Genomic DNA, 21,041 nt, shown 5'->3' on the forward strand with positions numbered 1-21,041 from the left:
CGACTTCGGCTCTTCAGGACTTCGGCTCTTGGGGGACTTCAGCTCTTCGGGGACTTTGGCTCTTTGGGACTTCGGCTCTTGGGAACTTGGGGTGATTTGGGACTTCGCCAGTTGTGGCTTTGGCAGTTTGAAGGGGGCCCAGATATTTGGAAAAGTGCAGCACAGCCGGCACTCCCTGATGGCGGCCCTGATCTCTCGAATTGCAGTATGGCCAAGTGTTTCACAGAATCCCAACCCTTTGTCAACGCATTTAATAGAACCATTATTTTCTTATGCTCAATCAAACAGTAAACAAGTCATCCAGGAGGATTTTGAACTTTACAGTATATTTTCTGAATCTTCAGCTGCTTTTTTGTATGGCTGGTTTTGTTGTCTTTTGTACAATTTCAAGATCAGTCTTAATTGTTTTTTATTGACCATTAAAGTCCGATCTCTGCCATAGGTCCATCAATCAAATGATTTTCTTGTTGACTTTACTGCATCACTAGGATATACAGTATGTATCTATGTGGTAGCTGATCAATTTACCGACAGACTTATTTTGTCTTATGAACAGTGTCCTCAGTTCATAATCTATTTTTAGAAAGCTTTCAGTACCCTTCCAAATGCTAAACCCAACAGATTCATGATTCACTTGTTACTCTTATTCTACTCTGTGTGGTCCTCCCATCTTTTAGCATTTATAGCCACATAATACAGGTATGGGATTTGTTGTCAGAATGCTCAGGGGTTTTCCAGATAAGAGGTTTTCCATTATTTGGATCTCCATACTTTTAATCTACAAAAAATTATTTAAACAATTAAACCCAAGAGGATTTTTTTTACCTCCAATAAAGATGAATTATATTTTACCTGTAGTCAAGTACAAGGTACCATTTTTACAATTTAATTATTATAGAGAAAATGGAAACTTTGATTAAAATGGAATTAATGGGAGATGGCCTTCCCATAATTCAGAGCTTTCTGGATAAATAGGTTTCTGAATAATGCATTCCATACCTGTCTTGCCTTCCTATAGAACTGTCTTACCAGTGGTGTAATAATAGGAAAAGAAGACCCAAGGGGAGAGGGCTCTTGGTAAGAACCTGCACAATATCTTTTCTCCCCCCTGTTCCTTTGTGGTGTATACATGTGTGTATTGTGAGTCATTGACTTGGTGCCAATATGTTGATTATTAGTGATATATCAGTAATATGTTGTGGGTCGGGTGAATGACAATGCACAGTGATGTCACTCCTGTGTGTGAGCGTGTGATGATGATGTCACTTCCCATGATGTCACTGCACTTGAAAAATATTTGCCAGCACTGTCCGCATGCCACAGCTTTTACCCCAGTTTGGAAACCCACTGACAGCTCTGTATATGTGTGTGTTAGAAACCTTAGGTTGGAAACTCCACTGGGGCTGGGCAGACGTGAATGATGTATAATCTATGTAAAGAGCATATTAAATGTGTTGGCTATATAAATAACCAAAAATAATTGACAAAAATGCAACCTGAAATATATTTTACCCATAATGCTGTGTTTTCCCTGTAATGACTGACAATTGAGTCGTTATCCATTGCATTCTGACTAAAATCAGTTTGAAGTTGTGTCTGGCATGTTCAGAGTTTGGGTTGTATACTTTTTTGACCTGTCCTATTTTGATAACTGCCTGTCCAGGTTTCCAACTTTTGAACTATGTGGAGGACTCTGGACTGAATGACACAATGGGCAGCCAAGTACTGACTGCCACGTCATAGCCCTGCCATAGTCCCGTTCCCCGAAGCCATGCACCTGCCAAGTACTGACTGCCACATCGCTATAGTCCAGTTCCCTGACCCCATGCACCTGCCAAGTACTGACTGCCACATCATAGTCCTGCTATAGTCCAGTTCCCTGATGCCATGCACCTGCCGAAAAGGTCTTAACAAAGGTGGCAAGCCTAGGGTTGCATCATTTCCAGAGCACTTGTTTGCATCAGATTCACTGGGTGCAAGTCTGGTGCATATAAGGCAATCCGCTGCTGAAACCATGGAACTACTGCCAGATCCAGGGTGTAGGTAACTCTGGTGTCAATACGCTCAGCACCAATAATCAGATGATTTTTTTAAAAATGATATCCTTATTCTCTGTAATGATAATTAAATATATAAATAAACAGTACATTGTACTTTATCAGAATTAAACTGCATAAATCACTGTAGGTGGCATAACAACCCATGGGATTTATTTAAAATTTTGCTTAAACCAGGGAAAAATGTATCTATATAAACGTGTTTGCTACCAGAGAATTGCACATGTGTTTCGGTAACAATCATAATAATTGGATGAATCTGCTGTATCACATAAAACAATGTATGTAAATATGTAAAATGTTAATTTCAGTATCTGGGTCCTTGGGAAAATGGCTCATTATTATGCATTCATGCTGAATAGCAAAGCCACACTTGTTATCATGCAAATGAAAGAGGGCTGAACATGAAGGGAGTTCTTGACAGTAATTGTATTGTATTTTGAATTTTGCAGGTTTTACTGGGACCTGGTCATGCTCATCATGATGGTGGGAAATCTTGTCATAATACCGGTGGGAATCACATTCTTCACAGAGCAAACAACAACACCGTGGATTATCTTTAATGTGGCATCTGACACTGTCTTTTTATTTGACTTGTTCATGAATTTTAGAACTGGAATTGTAATTGAGGACAATTCAGAGATAATCCTCGATCCAAAAGTCATAAAAATGAGTTACCTGAAAAGCTGGTTTGTCGTGGACTTCATCTCCTCTATTCCAGTGGATTATATCTTTCTCATTGTAGAGAAAGGAATGGATTCGGAAGTCTACAAGACTGCTCGGGCGCTCCGCATTGTGAGGTTTACAAAAATTCTCAGTTTGCTGCGATTGCTGCGACTTTCCAGGTTAATCAGATATATTCATCAGTGGGAAGAGGTAAGCCGGCAAATTTCCAACTATTTCGGATGTTAGTTCTAAATTTAACTATGGGTGTATCAATGCCAAGATTCTGTATCCAAATCCAAGACAATTGTGTGTATTTGCATTGAATGGAGTTGCCAGAGTTTTAATCATTGTGACCTTTTGCACTCAAATTCTAACACAATAATTAGGATTAAGAATTATTTTATAAATTGCCAGATGATTCTTTACATTATGTAGAGGATTCTGTGTTTAGTCGGTGTCTGAAATTATGGATTTCCTGCAGCCCTAATTTAAATGAAAAATAGTGAAAAATACAACAGATTTGGCTCAGAGAACATTTACATTTTAATGTGCTAGTAGCCCACGAGCTTGTAGATAAAGGGAAGAAAATAATCCTTTAAGTTAATGTCTTTTAATTGTCTATTTGCTTACTGTATATCTCAAGAATGGCTGCTTACGAAAGTTGAAAAATTATGGAATCACCATGCAATGTGTGCTATAACATCACTCATAGTTATACAGATATAGAGGCATGGAACAAGGGGCGCTCATGTACAATAAGTGTAAGAATATACAGTATATAAGTTCAAGGATGATCAACCAGCTCCCAAAGGTTGTCAGTAGTTCTTCCATATTTTAGGTGTTTTATTTTCTTTCATTCCCCCCAGGTGTCCCCAGTGCCAGTTCTAGGAGGGTGCATGTACTGTACAGAGAGCTCTGAAAGGGTTTTGTACAGTCATCCAAAGAGTACCCTGATCTGGTATGTTTTTATTTTAAAAAAAGAGAATAGGGCCACCAGAGGGCGGGTGGTTAGCAATTAGAATCAATGGAAAGTGCCTTAACAACTTGGCATCCCCCAGTGATTTTACATTTTTTTTACACTTTATGAAGACTCACCATAAGCACTTTGGGCACCCAGTTTTGGCCTAAAACTGGTCAACATACTATCTATCCAATATCCCTTCATTTACACACAGGACTAGGGCACGAACAGACAGTGAATTACATTACACCTACATTACAGGGACCATTTTCATCCAGAAGTGCAATTTTGGATGCAATTGGCCATGTGCTTTGCTTTTTTTTTGTACAATGTCAGTATCTTTGAGGCCAAGTGAAGAGTTAAGTCTTCCCTATTTGTGTCTGATGCATCAAAACAGATGTAATTGAGTCAGCATTTTGATGCAAATTGGGTGCTTTTTGCATCTAACATTTCCACACTCACTACTAGAGCTCAATTTCAAAGCAGCAGAGTCTAGTGCACCTATTGATGCAACCTTGGTGCTACTGCTGAGTCCTGGGTGTTGGTAGCTCCAGAGTTCCACTGGAAGTGCAGGAACTTGTTTGGAATCAATATGGATTCTCCATTTTGTTCATAAATGACCCTACATCTTAGGGTCAGATAGTGTTTTATCTATCATGTGTATTCATGTTTAGGTTTGTTATTGGCGAGGCAAGGCTGATCTTAGGAATAATCTCTGCTGGCAACATTTATGTTTTTTCTGCTTTCAAACATCATGGACAAGTTTCAAAAGTGTTTTTTTAAGTTAATTTTTTTATTTAGTCTGTGATGCCATTCTTTATACAATGCGACCTTTGCACTACTGTAGTTTATAGGTGTTTTCTTTTATTTAGCTTGATCTGCAATCTGTATTTTTCTGCTGTTTTTGATCTTGGATAAGGAACATGCACACAGGTTGTGCATTTTCTCTTATTTACCTTCTGAATATGTTTTTCTGATAGAACCCCCTACCAGCAGAACATTTCAGTACAGGTATGGGATCCGTTATACGGAAACCTGTTATCCATAGACTCCATTTGAATAAAATAATTCACATTTTTTAAAAATGATCCCTTTTTCTCTGTAATAATAAAACAGTACCTTCTACCTGATCACAACTAAGATAGAATTAATCCTTATATGGGGTAACACAATTCTATTGGGTTCATTTCATATTTTAAAGTATGGAGATCCTAATAATGTAAACATTCCTTATCTGGAAAACCCCAGGTCCCACGCATTCTGAATAACAGGTCCCATACCTGTACTTTAGCCCCACCAGTAACCAGTCATTAGTACAGAGCACTTACCCATGTTCACTGTTTTTTTGCACCCAGAAAACGCTGAAAAAAAGATGGTGCAAAAGGTCAAGTGGGACTTTTTTAATTGAGGGGGTAATTTGTGCTTGCACACCATGTATCTGGTGTAGGGTTGCCAGGGCCGCCATTGGGGGGGGGACAGGGGGGAGTGTTGTCACGGGCCCAGAGGGTTTTAGGAGTTAAGGGTTGCTCCGGCCGGGCGGCTTGGATAGCTGGCCCCGTTGTCACTGAGCATGAGACTTCGGAAAGGAGAGTGGGCGGGAACCTGCATCTTCGAACTGATCTGATCTGCCAGTGAATTGTAAGTCCCGGTTAAGCTGCACATTGATTGGATGGGTGAAGTTTGAACCCCACTTCCAGCTTATCCAATCACCATACAACATTACCGGGACCTACACTTCTGGCAAATCAGAGCACAGGAAAGCTGGAGACACCTGAGCTCCCCCGAACTCTGCAGCTGAGGTGAGTACACTTATTTTTTTAACACCAATTTTTATGTAACCTGTAGGGGCCCTGGCCACCATTTTTTTTAATATAACTTGTTGGGGCCCTGGCAACAATTTTTTCTAATTAACTTGTAGGGACTCTGGCCATCAATTTTTTAAATATAACTTTTAGGATCACTGGCCACCAATTTTTTTATATAACATATAGGGGGCACTGGCCACCATTTTTTATGTCAAAACTTCCTGCCCGGTTTTCCAAATAAGGAAAACTGGGCAGGATTCCCCATGATTGACACAGCATCATTGCCCCACCCCTCCATGTCACGGTCCGCCTCTCTGCATCATGGCCACGCCCCTAAATATCACGGTCACAGCCCAGCCCCCTGCCCGGCCTTTACTGGGGGAAAAGGTGGCAACCCTAATCTGGTGCTACATTTGTACAAGTCCTTTAAAAGTAGTGAATGACAGGCTCAATTATATAGTTGACAGATGCAATTATACAGGAATTCTGGAGGGGGAAATGGTTTATAGTAAAATGTAATCATGTGTGCCACTTTATGAAAGGCTGGTTATTTTAAAAACCCCAGGTTTCAAGCCAACCCCAAATTCCCAAAACAATGGACAAGACTTTGCTTCCATATTCTGCTAAAGGGCACTAATCCTATTAGTCTGCTCAATGGCATGAAGAAAGCCAGCACAGGAGCTGTTAATACCACCTGCCAAGACCACCATTCAGTTTGGATAATTTACCTTAAAGCTATGCTGGTGTCAGGGTTTGACGGATATCCCTGCAATCGTGTTAATCTACTGTCACCAATACTGCCCATTTTTCTTTCAACTGGATAAACATTTTCACTTTGGATATTTATGTAAAAAAGACATAGGGATTTCTGCCTTCTCTGCTTCTCACATTCAAATAAAGCCCATCCATGCAGAAAAAAAAGCTATTTCCATACTGATGAAAGATAAGAGTTTATTATGAACATTAAGCAATGTGTACATTATATTGTCCACTTAAGATGGTAGTTAGTGGTGTGATGGATTTCCAACTATTTCTGCACTGAGCTATATCAATTCATTACATTTCATGGATTACAGAAGACAGTTTTATTTTTCTTTGCAACGTTAGAGGAAACTCCTTGATGGCAGGATACAATGCCCAGCTGTTCTTTAACACTGTTCTTCCACTAGTTAATGGTAGGCTGTATGGCCAATAATAATCCTTTGTGTGTGTTTTTTAAAATGTGTGCGTGCAAAGTAGTTGGATATGTTGAAGTCAATTGTGAATTATGTAGGTTCCCACAAAATCTGTAGTTGCTGGACAATTTTCTGTGACCTGAGGGCTCATTTACCAATGGTGAAGCAGGGGGCAAAGTATATAAAATGCAAGCGTTGTTTAAAATGGAATTTTGGCAAATGTTTAGTTTTCCGAACAATGTAGGATCATTCACTGATGAATATTATTATAATTATTATTATCGCTCATTATCACTAAGCAAAGGTTAGCGTCAATACTCGCTCTGGAGTTTTGATAAATATTTTGGCACAAAACCGCTTTGCAATTGTGATATTTTATTAAAGGCATTACACATATTTGCAAAAGCCATTTGTTTGCAAACTTTACAAGGAAAGACGTTGAGGTCTCAAACCATTTAAAAAGGCAATTGATAAAAATCTTGGTCGCTACCATTCACAATGGTCTTTGCAGACTTTTAGACATCCCTCTCCAACTGTCACCCTAAATCCAGAACCAGTTCTAGGCTCTCTGGTCTTGGCTCTTGCTTCTGCCTTTAACAGCCGCCTTTCCCCTCGGCTAATTGGATGCTGTCAGGTCTTAATAAGAGAGGAGCAAAGCTACAGGTTCTGGACGAGTAAAGGGGCACGATCGTCTCACCAAGGATACTGGATGGAAGAACACAACTTGGAAGGCAGGCCAGACAATACAACGTGGCAGGGCCAGCACAAGCAGAGTTAAGAATAGTCAAACAGGCCAGAATCAGGATTGGAGAGCTTAGAATAGCCAGACAGGCCGGAATCAGGATTGAAGAGTGCAGAATAATCAGACAGACAAGGGTCAGCTAGGAGAATCAGGATTGGAGATCTTAGAATAAATAGTCAGACACGCCGGAATCAGGATTGAAGAGTATAGAATAATCAGACAGGCAAGGGTCAGCTAGGAGAGTTCAGAATAAACAGCCAGGCAAGGGTCAGGATACAGAGTTCAGAATAGTCAGGCAAGGCAAGGGTCAATAACCAGAAGATCAGTAGGAATCACTTAGAATTAGCACCAGGAACAACCTAAATTGAACCTAACAACGGGCAATGTGTAATCACAAAGGCCCTTTAAAAACTTTGAATTTCGCGCCGTTGCACGATGACGCCATCATGCTGGCGCATAAACCCGCCTAGTTTAGGCGTCACCATCAATTTCCTCTGATCCAATCAGAAAAATAGTATGTGTGGTTAGATAATAAGCTCCAAAGAACAATAATTAATGGGTAAGATTAATGATTATTCCTGTAGAGTGGTCAGTTTATGGCATTACCATATAAAGGCTATTTATAAAATAAACTCTGTTATAAATATAAGCAGACATTACCTTTAGTTTCTAACGGGGGAATGTAATAAAAATCGCTAACAGAAAAACTATTCGCAATGCGAAAAATTATGCCTTTGCGCGAACAAATTTTGCTTTGTGCGAATTTAATATAGCTTTTGCGAGCCCGGAAACTGTTTAGCGACCACTTCCGACAGTGAAAGACCGTTTGCGAATTTTATAGTTTGCGCCAATGCGCAGTCAATGTAATAAAACTTCTTACTGAAAAAGTCGTTATGTTTGCTCCAAAAGATTACGACACCTTCAAGCACTTCTTATGAGTGCGCAATTAAAATTCGCAATGCGCAATTAAAATTCGCAATGCAATAACAGTTTAAGGAACAATATTACATTTCGAGATGTGGATTTTTAGTCTTATTGGTGCGAATTGTTTTGCTCTTTGCGACTTTTATTACATTTCCCTGTTAGTGTGTTAGTGTAGATTGATGAGGAATTCTGTGTAGACCAAACCTGAACAGTCAGAAATAATTGCCATGTTGCTTCCCCAAGGAGAGTTTTCATATTTCATTCGCTTAATAATAAGGCGCTTCCATTCCAATGTATAAATACAAATATGCAAAAAAGAGAGGAGTTTTGTGCACAGTAAGCCATATCTGTATATATTAAAGTCTAATTAACATTTAATAGGCTCAAAATCACACCATCAATTAAAAACTGAGTGCAGTTTGCTTTCCAGTTGTAGCGTTCCAGGACTGTAATTGGCTAAAATAATCTACCTGTGACATAATGATATATTGGATTAAAAGTGGAAAGCTGGTGCACACTCAGGAGGTGTAAGTGTACATACTGTTTACCAAAACATTTGGGGTAATTTAGAGCAATATGTAGAAATGTTCTAAGTGCATTTTGGTTGACCTGTCTGTTCTCTAATGTGCTGATGAGAAAGTAGAGATAACAGACTGAACTGAAACCCTGGCGCCTGTTCATCAGGGAGATGTGTTTGGGATGTGTCTGGGCCCCAGAGTGAAGGACTGGTTTGAGCACAATGTGTCGCCAAGGGTCACTTCGAATGTCAGTCCTTGCACGAAACTTATATAACATTCAAGGAAACTTTTTTTGTTTGAAAAAGAAAATTTTCCTATTTTTAAGGGTATATAGAATATTAAGTGATGGGCAGATCTGACTTGTTTTGCTTTCGCTCAGAATTACGGAAACGCCATCTCCCATAGACTCCATTTCATCCACAAATCCAATTTTAAAATGATTTCCTTTTCCTTTACTTTTTCCTCTGTAATAATTAAACAGTACCTTGTACTTGATCCCAACTAAGATCTAATTAATCCTTATTGGAAGCAAAACCAGCCTATTGGGTTTATTTAATGTTTATATGATTTTCTAGTAGACGTATGGTATGAAGATCCAAACTACAGAAAGATTCGTTATCCAGAAAACACCAGGTCCCGAACAATCTGGATGACAGGTCCCATTTCTGTGTATATATATATATATATATATATATACAACACCATTAGACAAAACCATCTTGGCATGTTTATCTTTATTTGGCAAGTGTTGAATACATGGACCTGGGGTCCTAATAATAATTATTCAGTATAAAACACCTTAGGGTGACAGATAAGTGATGGATGCCATATAAAGACGTTTCGGAAGCTCTGGGGAATATATGGGGCAATATAAATCATTTTCGGGGCAGTTCCTTGCCCATGGACTTGTTGGCCAGCCATCATATATCATTTTAGGCAGTTGAAGACAGAGCTCAGAAAACCTGTGGTTACCAATTGTGCATTAGGGGAGAAATTTTAATTGGAGGTTCATTAGTCAAAAGAACTATTGAGCTGTTCTGAAGAGTAAATCGACTTGTCTCTTTAGAGCTGCCTCACCCATGTGACATCTTTGGGAGTCAATCTGAACTGAGATTTATTACGCCTGTATTTTCCCACTCCTGTGCTGTCTTCAGTAACACCAAGGGGGTTATTTACTATGCTCCGAATACCCGATTTTTTTTTTTATATAAAATTCCACAAATCAAATTTTCGGGAAATGTAATAATAAATAAGCATTAAAAGCCCGAGCGGGTTAGTTTTGAGTTTGTAGAAGCCAATTTTCAGATAAATTCGGAACTTAATAAATAACCCCCCAAGTGTCACAAGTCACAATTCAAATATCAGATTCTGTTGTCCACATGAATGAATAGCTGGTATATCAGTTTTTACCCTCTTCATTAATTTCCCTATATGGTGTTATGTGTCCCAAGCAGTGCCCATTTGGTACAAAGACCTTGATGATGAAAGAGTAAAGGGAAAGATAAACAATTTAAGAAAAAATGGCGAGTAAGGCAAAGAGATAGAGAAGCAAAAGAAGAATGGGAAGAGGTAGAAGTCTATATGAGTATTAGAGATAAAGGGAATGGGAGGAAGTGGGTACAGAAATAGATGGCTGTTATTTAACCTGATTATAGCCTGATATTAGTATGAGTTCCAGAACCTTTCCCAAGACAGTTCCAAGAATGCCATTTGTAAATATTCCTTGGTCCAAACACACCTGAAGAGTTGGACAGTATATTGTACAACCAGGGAACTTGTGCTTCCCTGGTTGCCATCAACAATCACCAGTCCCAAAGTGGATAAGGATAATTGGATAATTCCCACCAGCTTGAAGTTCACTGAAAATGTTGGAGTCTTGCAACTCACAACAAATGAAGTCAACAAAGTTTGTCAGTTCTTTCCTTTTGGTGTGTCAGCCTGTCTGTAAAGTATGATGTGTTGTTCCTCTTACAAACAACATTTCAGTAAGAAGCTTTCTTGAAGTAATGAACACGGAGAGAAACAAAACAGCCTTGCTGTAAATGGCATTCATACCGTAACCATGCTGTGTAGAATCATGACAGTGGCAATTACAGTAGGATATATATTCTTAATACATTTATTCTGAAGGCGAATGTTAACTTGACCACCTCCTTTTAACCACATCAGGATGTTAGCAAAGAATCCCTACAGATCCAAACCCAAATAAACATTAAAATCCTATAGCGTCCAAAGAAAGAAATACAAATGTTCAGTAATTTTCATTTCATGCGTGGGTGTCTTGAATATGTGTACCAAATGCTTCTGCAGTTACCGCTGCTGTTCCTTCAACTTTCACCTATTTGAAATAATGCAGAGACCGCAGGACACCCAGTGCAGCAGGAACGCCTGATTCTGTCACTATGGTGCCAAAGTGTTTTTTTTTAAATTAGCCATTACAGAATTAGCCATTACAGAAAATTCTAGTTTTTAACTAAATATTAATATTTTATAGAAAACAGTATCTCTATTTTTTTAGTTTTGGACAAATGTCAATATTGTATCTAATCTGTTAAAACAAATACCTTAGGGCTCATTTATAAATGCACCCACAAGTGTAGTTGCTTTAAAATAGGTACAGTACAGAGGGCACATTGCTGCAGTTTATTATGGTACATTAAAACACAGATTTTACAGAGGACCACGATACAGTGGTGGAAATTTTGGGAACACTTAAAATCCAGGAGAGAAAAAACACAAATTTCCTGTGTAGGAATGTGAAAAAATGTTGACAACATAAAATTCAGAGATTTAAACTTGGAATGGTTCTGCTGTGCTTTCATCCAAACATGCTTCTGAACTTCCACATGGCACCTATTGCATTAATTCTGCCTAATCTGATAAATGGAATGCAGCTCTGTTGGTTGGAACTTGTAGAGCTTTGCTGGGGTTTGAACCAGGGCCCATCTGGTTGTTGACTGTTCACCTTTACCACTGAGCTGGGAGAGCAGCCAAAATGTCTTCATCTCCCTTCCACCTGTTTCCCTGGTTTTATTATATCACCCTGGCAAACTTATTGGTTGGGTCAACCAATCAGGGCTGACTCTGCCCTATAAAAGCACAGCCCTTCTCACATCCATTGCCTAAACATTTTATCTTTGCTTCCTGTCCACTGTGATGTGTCCCTAGCTCCTGTTGTAGCTCTAATCCTGCATTGCAACCTATTCTTGGTCTGCTCTTGTTCTGTTACTGTTTCTATTCCAGTACCTAGCTCTGCCCTTGTTCACTCCTGTTCTAGTCTTGCTTCTGTTTAATATTCCCTGCATCCTGATCCAGTCCTGTCTTCTTCCCGCCACTGTCCTGTTCCTGTCCTGTCTCTATGCCCACTCTGTCCTTTTCCAGATTCTGTCTTTTTGTTCTGCTTCTCTCTGTTCTAGTCCTGTTCATTGCCTGCTCCCTCCCTATCTTGCCTGATCTAGATTCTTTGCCCATGTCACCCTATTCTTGAACCTGTTCCTGCATCAACCCTTCTGTGTGATCAGTAGTAGTTCATCTCCTAAAGGACTCACTCCTTTCCCTTAGTTATCTCTTACAGCACCATGGAACTCTGGAGCTACTACTACCCTGGACCTTGTGCTAGCACCAGGAACCCACAGTGGGTTACTAGACTTGTGCTTAGTTAATTGGATGCTGATATCTTTTTGAACACACTTGCAATCTTGTCTATTTTAAAGCATTGAATCCATGTGGGCTGGATGCACTTGGCAGGAGAATGAACTATGAAGAAAACCCTACAGTATGGGTAAAAATATTGGTGCTTTGAATTTTTGCACACTGAATGTGCCTTTGTAAATAACCTCTCGTTCTTCTACCCAGCCCCCTTATTAACCTGTGTCAGCCTCCCAACACCTCTTCAGCCATGGTTGCTGTAGCAGTGGTCTCAGGCTTAAGGTTGGGACAAATTATTGGAGCTTTGTATCTATTTTTGGCTGACATCACTGCTGCCACAGACACCTGTAAATAACTGTGGGACTCAGATAGTCAAGGTGTTAATTTTAATGTGATGTTTTAGTGCAAGAAATATTTTTAAAGTGATACCTATATGTACCTAAAACCAGGAACATGTCGGTGTCCCTGGGTGAAAATACAAGGAAATACCCATAGGAACGTTTATATTTTTCCATCACATTCCCTTATGCTACAACTTTTAACACTTTTTTTTTTTATAAATATGTGACTATTTACATTGTGTAATACAGTGAAGTGAGGGGTATTTTCATGGCATTTTTTTTTCTGCACCTTTATAAATAGACCTCCATAATGTGCTTCTGCCTTAGGCAGCAACATGGTACACTGTATGCTTGAGGGGGCAGGCTCATGCATTTTTATTGAGGCTGACAGAATGAGAAGAAGAAATATATCCATTCACTTTATTTAGACATTTTAGACATTTGCAATGCTTTTACCTTTTCCAGGATTGACATCAACAATGTAGAGAAAATAATAATCTCTGATGACATGTCCTGAAATGATTTGTGAGGCATAAATGTAAAAAAAAGCACACAGCTAGAGATAAGCCAATCAGCCCTTCTTCCCATTCATCCATAATTTGCATTGGCTCAGGTTAGACAGATGTACTATAAATGGAGATCAAAATCTCCACCAAAAAAAATTCAAGGCCATCAAGATGTAGACCAATGGATGTAATCATTGTCAATTGTCATAGTCAATCATTGATCAATTCATCGTCAGGGAGAGAAAGATTTAGTGATATTTTTGTGCTCGTTCCATTTTCCATTAGGAAATATCAGTAAAAACTATAAAGATAATTGTGCTATTAGTCACAAAAAGTTATCAGAGACCATGCCTGTTTTCTAGTGCTCTAGTAAAATAAATGGCTCTGCGTGGATTGAATTGCTATATTGCATTTCGTAAGGACATTGCCACCACACTAACTTTCATACAGGCGTTTTCTATTTCCTTCATTTTTTGGGGAAAGATTGCTGTTTGGATAAAAGCTAAATTGTGCTTGATGGAGTATCAGTTAATCTTTCCTATAGTATTATGGTAACGCTTTAGAACTGATGGATTCAGTATATGGAAAACAGATGTTTCAACAAGGGTATGTTATCAAAGTTAGTTACACTAATTCAAAATGAAATAGAGCCAATGATTAGTATGAGGCTACATCTGGAGATATTGGATGTTTTCAGATATGTAATGCACTCTATGGCCAAAATTATGAGGACAATATCATATTAATACCAATCGTATTAATATGAATTCGACCTTCTCTTTGCTGCTAAAAGAGCCTTTACCCTCTACTCTTTTGGTAAAGCTTCCCACCACATGCTGTGATATTGTTACTGGGATTTTCTTTCATTTATTCATTTATTCATTCATTCAAGGTTGGGTAATGATGTTGGCGATCAGACCTTGGCATTCAAGTTCATCCCACAGATGTTTATTTGGGTTGAGGTTAGGACTTTGTGTGGACCATGTTCTTTCCATCACAGCAAAGCCATTTTGTATCATTTTGTATGGATTTTGCTTTGCACATATGGGCATTGTTTTTCTAAACCAGGGAGTGTACTTCTCCAAGTCAGAATTCTCAAGAATACCTTTTCATTATGTAGTACCACCTATGGATAGAGGAAAGGCTGTAGTCTGTGGCCTTGACAGAGGGGACAGAGCCAGGCAGAGGTGTTTTGTCGTAATGGAGCATAGACAGGTTGAATCAGGGTGGTACAATGCATGCAAGGGGTATTTTTTTTCTTTGGGACCCCATTCTACTTGTTGGCTTTGCCCACCCCAGGGGGGTAACTGGTGGGTTTTAATTGGGGGCCAATTTGGTGGTTACATGAATGACAATGAATATGGATGGTTAGAATGTGGATTTATAAGACTCAGCTACTGTATTTATATTTACTGTATATGTTCAGAGCTGTCGATTTAATAACTGAAATATCGCTATCCATAGAGCCCTATTGTCTGAGATTTCCCTGCGAGCCAAATGTCATAACAGAATATGAGGTTGAAGACAATTAAATCTCAGCAGATTCCCTGTTACTTGACTTGAAAGGTGAATTCACCTACCCTGACAGTTACAACCTAACTGCTCCCTAAGTGCAAACTGACATAAACTTAGCATTGTAGCTCCTAAACAGGAGTCAGGAACTCCAACAGTCGACCCCCCTTCTTCACATAATCATTACAGTTTCTAATCCGGTTATCAATTGCCACTGAACTTGCCCCTTATTGCCTTTTTATGCCCCACCAATTGCTTCTTGAGATTTGCTGCACCTATTAACACAGGGGAACCCTGACAAAGATGACAACCAGACTTTGACAATGTTCACTGCAATCGCTGGTGCAATTGTCTGGCACATCTCCTGCTGGAAACTGCAACAACACTGGATTTGTGTGGGACTGTGGGGAAGAAAACATGTTGCTTACTCGCAAAAATTGCAATAAATCATAATGCATAGGCAAGTGGACTGTGTTGACTATTATATAGGTTGTACAGAGTCATAGCCAAACTTTGCCCTATTCCAGTGACCTGAAGCAACCAGAGGTTTTAGCTCATGTTTAGTTAAAGCCAACAGGTGATTTCTTGCTAAGGATTGCATGTCCAGGGAAATATAACTTATTAGTTGACATAGCTGCCATATTATTCTAGGGAGGGGGTCCCCATCCTTTTATACCTGTGAGCCATATTCAAATGTAAAAATAGTTGGGGAGCAACAAAAACAGAAAAAAAGTTCCAGGGGGTGCCAAATAAGGACTAGGACTTTGCCAAAAACAATACACTAGGGGGCAGATTTATCAAAGGTTGAGGTGAATTTTTGAATGAAAAAAAAAATCAAATTTCGAGCTATTTTTTGTGTACTTCGACTAGGGAATAGTCCAAATTCGAATTTGAAAAAGATTAGAAAATTTGAATATGAAATTTATCATGTATATGTCTCTTTAGACTTCGACCATTTGCCATCTAAAACCTGCGAATTGCTGTTTTAGCTTATGGGGGACCTCCTAGAACCTATTTGGAGTCAATTGGTGGACTTTTTGGAAAAATTCAATCGAATGCGCTATTACTTTGATTCGTACGATTCAAATTCAGCCAAATATGGACCTATTCGATCAAAAACTGACCTATTCGGCCTAAAAAAAAAACTTCTACTTAATTTCGGTTGGCCTTTTTGAATTAGAATTTAGAAGTTTTCAAATTCGGCCCTTTATATATATTCCCCTAGGGGGTCATTTATTGTGACCTCAGTTAATGCTAAAACACTAGGGGGAGCACTTGTGTCCAGGGTCTGACTGCGCTATGCCCCTAGTGCCCTATACTGTAGGAGTGCAGCACCAGTGGGCACAAGGCAGCCTTGTTCTTACTGCCGGCCATTGGGTAAGTGCAGGGCTCCATTGCAGCCTGTGTATGTTGGTACTTACTCCCTAACTTGTGTGTCTGAGTAAGGCTCAAGCATAAGCTAGGGTTCATCTAGTTGGTGGGAGGGGGTGTTCCTACATTGACTGCATAAGCATAGACACACTAGTTGATTTCCATTGTGCATTTCTGCATAGGAAACTGTTGAAATCCTAGGATTTGTAAGATGTAAGTGTGATGTTAAATGTGCTTAGTAACTCAAGGTTTGACATATGGTGGCAGCTGAATGCGTGGGAGGAAAGTTGTTGGATAACACTGAGATATTAGGTGTTAAGTTTGCAGGCGATTTGATACAAATGCCAATAATAGACACTCACCCTGACATTTTTTTTGCCAAATCCTATTGACTTGTCCCTTGATGGCATTTATAATAATAATTATATACAAAATGTCTATAGACCTTTCTGACTTGTTTAATGCTCCATAAATGTATTGTATTATATTTCTCAATAACCAAGCAGAGAAGCCTGAAACAAGATGATTTTTATTTGAGCCCCCAGTGAACATAAAGGAAAACTGCTGATATGGAGGAAATGTAATCACTGGCATTTTAGCATCATTTATCTGCACGTACACTGAAAGCACAGTGGGGATTTCTCAGCGGTCTACTTTTTAGCGCTCCATGCACTCGGAGAAAAGAGAAATGAAATTATGAATGTCACAGTTGTAGCACAACATCCTTATTAAAGTTGACATGAAGGGGAGATTTTTCACCTCAGTTAAAATACAACAGAGAAGAGGCAACTAAAGTCGTAATTTCACATTCAAATGGTTAGAGTTGTCTCTTTACTTTCTTCTACTCCTCTCTGATTAAATCTTACCTCATACTCCCTTATGATCCTTATGCTCAATCAGGAGAATCTATTCCCTACCCAAGAGCTGATTCCTGTATAAACCCTATCTCCTTAATTGGCCCATGCCTCTGGAAAGCTCTACCAACTTTGTCAACTGCAAACTGTGGTGTTTATACAAATGGCCTGTAGATGTCACTGTGCTCAGACATACTGTGCATACTTCCTGACAGCTTAAAAGTGTAACTTACTGTTGTGTAATGGCTGCAAGAGTCTCTGCTAATAAAGCACTGTTATACTCTCCTCATCCTCGGCTACCCAAAACATAACATAAACCTCTGCACTTGTTCTCCTCCCCATTTGTTTTTGTTTGTCTCCTCTTGCTCATTCCTACTGGGTATTTAAACTTGCATATTTATTCTCTATCTGATTTATAATAACTAAACCCCTGTTCATTCTAAGTAGAATACAGTACATTGAGTGCAAAAACTACATCAGGTTGACTGCAAGGATGGTGCTTCCCATTCCATTCACCAAGAAGATACTACAAACCAGATGTGTAACTTAAACTCCCTAGCAATTTATTCCTCCATCCGACCAGCAGTTCACGTCTGATGGACACTTCCTCACTCATAAATCCCGGGGTCCAGTGCTAGAGAAGCCCAAAATCATGCAAAATTTTCTTTCTGCAGCCACACCGGACCCTTCTTTTCTTTTACTTTTGTTATTGTTATTCTTCCTTTAACAAATGAACACAAATCAAGTAGCAGTATCTCATATCATAATTTGTAAAGGTTTGTAGATAATTAATCATAAATTAAGGACATAGAATTTAAGCTAAAACCAAATTCTTACTTATCTTTTGCAACACTTTCAGAAAATTAAATTTTGGGCACACTTTATAAGGCAGGGTAGCCATTAATTTTAAAAAAGTCATATGCATAAAATCTGAATTAATATGAACAACAAAATAGCATTTTTCAAAATAATAGTCTTCATTAGACCATTTTTATGTTGCAATTGTTAATTCAGTGTATGGCATTTTTTTAAAGACCCGCTTTAAGGTTTAAGAAGTTTTCCTGGCACATATACTTCCACTATAGAATTAGGAGGGAGGATAGAATGCTAAATAATTTCTCAGGATCACAAAAATTTTATTTTTTGTTTTGCATTTTGCTAATAACAACTTTTATTACATCTCCCCAATAAGGTACAAAGCCAATTAAGTAAACTCCAAATTGAAAGTATTTAATTATTAATTGAATAACTATAGTATATCTACCTTTCTTATAGGGATGTACCAAATCCACTATTTTGGATTTGGCCAAACCCCCATATTCAAATTAGGATTCAGATTTGGCCGAATCCGAACCCTGCTGAAAAAGGATGAATCCTGGCCTAATACCAAACCAAATCCTGGATTCGGTTCATCTCTACTTTCTTATGACCTTTTTGTTGAGTGTTCCATGTTTCAATGATGAAATCATCACAAGCCACAAAACCAGATTTGTCACCTGTATTTATACGCAGCGTAATTGGTATGTTTGAAGAGTGTGGCGGGCTCAGGGTGTCTCAACAATTAGCTTGCCATACATTTCATAGTATTTATTGGGAAATGCCTGGGTACCCTGATCCATGGACTCATTTTCATGATTTTATAATGTCACAACTGAAAGTGCAGTTGTAATTTGGTTTTGAGTTATCTTTATTGTTTATAATTTGTGACTTTTTCTCCAAGAATAATTATTGGTAAATTGAGGGGATTTGAGTTCTGTAGTTTTTTCTTTTTAAAATAGTGAAAAAATTTGAGTTTTAGTAAATAGGCCTCTGTCACATTTCATTGGTTCCGGCAGAGGACAAAGAACCCTTGATAAAAACAATCAATGCTGATAATGGTCTCTCCTCGTAACATGTCTTTCTTAAACACAATACCCGTGGATGATCTAACGGTAGAAGGCATCTCTTGATACTTATTTTCCTATACTTATTAAGTTTCAGCTTGACTTGTTAAATCCTTCAATTCAGACTTGAATCACTAATACTGCAATTACAGTGGAACAAACAAGTTAATTTACTGAAAACATCATGCTACTTTCACTTACGCTTTCTTGGCCGCTCCATCAATCAATGTCAGCTCAAGGTATAATCACCATTGCTGCAATCCTAAGTTTAAAAGTACTTAGTAGTTAAAGGGCTTCATTACCATGTTGTATAGGTTCTTTATCAAGCAACTATATTTATTTATCTCTTGCTGTATTTTGCCCCTATCCATGTCTTAATGTATTGTATCTTTGTATGTTTGTCTACCTACTCTACTTACAGTGTGGCAGCACATCGGAAATGTATCCTTATTTGGATACCTGCTCTTAATTAGCAAATAAAAGCGCTCTTTGTTTATGACTTTAAGTTCCCTTTCAGCAATCATTCTAATCTGTTGCTTGCTGTATCCATATGATATTATAACATCATGGGGCGAATTTATAAACAGTTGAATACAACTTTTTGTAGCAAACTAAATTGTACACCCCCCCCCCCAAAAAAATACATGATTTTCAATATATTTGAGATCAGGTTTTCCAAACTCATGTTTATAAGATTTATCAGTTTAACAGATTCAAAATTTGGCAACTGGAAGTATTTTTTCAAAATTCAAGCTATTTTCTATTTTTTTTTTTTAAGTTTTCAAAATGAGCGTAACAATTTGACATTCATGACATTCATTTGTCATTCATCATAGTATTTTTTTTTATGTTAAGTGAGATGGTCAACTTTTTTCTGGGTTATAAAGAAAATTATGCTCAATGTTTTATCACAATTTTTTCTTTATTTTTATAGAATTTTAATAAATTTGCCTCTTTGTCCTGTTTGAGATTAAATGTACTTAATGTATCTTTAGACATAAGGATATTATGATTAATATTATTTTTAAGCACATTGTAAAAAAAAGCACATGACCTGTAGTATCATTACTTTATATGGTCACGGTCCTCCTCCATGACTTCTACCATCTATATTTTACATACAGTATATTATTCTATAAAGCTTAAACCTAAATACGTGGGTGGGAACTGTAACACAGTAGATTTTAAAGGCATAGTTTGAAAAGTCTAGCCAAAGAGCTTATAAATGTTTTATATTAGAATTAAACTATCCCCCCTCAATATAATGTATTTAGTGTTTTCTCGTTTCTGCTGGTAAAACTTTGCATTGCCCTTTTTTCTTGTTCAGCCTCCTGTTTTATCTCCTTATCAGTTATAGATGCTTTTAGACATTCCATTTGCCCAGAACACCTCCAAAGTCCTGAGATTACTAGTACTTTATTTTAAGAATAGTACCGAGACTCGTGTTTTTTCTTTCCTGACCTGCAATGTCCGCAGAAGAATTCTTCCTTATCTTCCTCATTGATTATGAAGGCTAGATGTCAAGCTTTGACTTGTGCAGAACTTACAGTACTTGAGGCGACTAAAGGTTATCTGCGGAATGGTTGCAGTATGTTCTCTTTTTCTGCTTTGCTTCACATAACGATGTGAAATACTAGGAAGTATTGTCTCAATTGTCACTCAAATTTTTTTGAAATGAATATATCTTCGTAAAAAACAGACTAGCAAAAAGAAATGTTATAAGAAATATTACATTTCAATGATTTTTAGATTTAGAGCTCAGACAATATCCTTTTGTTCTCTCATTATTAAAAAGTCAAGGAATGTAGCACTGATCTACTAGAACATAAATCTGAAATGATACTTTGAAGACTCAGAAAGGTCAGAAGGAGGAAGTAATGTTTTATCATGTCATTTTTTTGCAAAATAATTCAGATCAAATAATAGGAAGATAATTCAGATAATATAATATTTCCCCAAGGGAACCGGCATAGTCCCTGAATCTGGGAGCACAAGGGAACTGTAGGTAGAAGTAAAGTCATTAACAGGTGATTTAAGGGTAAACATTGCTGCCTTGCTGGTCCCCTGAGTGCAGTTCT

The 21,041-nt window shown here is 38.2% G+C and overlaps 1 protein-coding gene across 2 annotated transcripts in view; it reads left to right on the top strand.

The window, feature by feature from the left end:
• hcn1.S (hyperpolarization activated cyclic nucleotide gated potassium channel 1 S homeolog) overlaps positions 1–21,041 on the top strand; it is a 231,771-nt gene that overhangs the window by 41,367 nt on the left and 169,363 nt on the right. For both annotated transcript variants that reach the window (XM_041580579.1, XM_041580578.1), the window contains exon 2: positions 2,510–2,933. In XM_041580579.1, the coding sequence (XP_041436513.1) occupies positions 2,510–2,933 (424 nt within the window). The remainder of the gene's footprint in view (positions 1–2,509; positions 2,934–21,041) is intronic.

This window comes from Xenopus laevis, chromosome 1S (genome assembly GCF_017654675.1).
Source record: "Xenopus laevis strain J_2021 chromosome 1S, Xenopus_laevis_v10.1, whole genome shotgun sequence".
NCBI classification, from domain to species: domain Eukaryota; kingdom Metazoa; phylum Chordata; class Amphibia; order Anura; family Pipidae; genus Xenopus; species Xenopus laevis.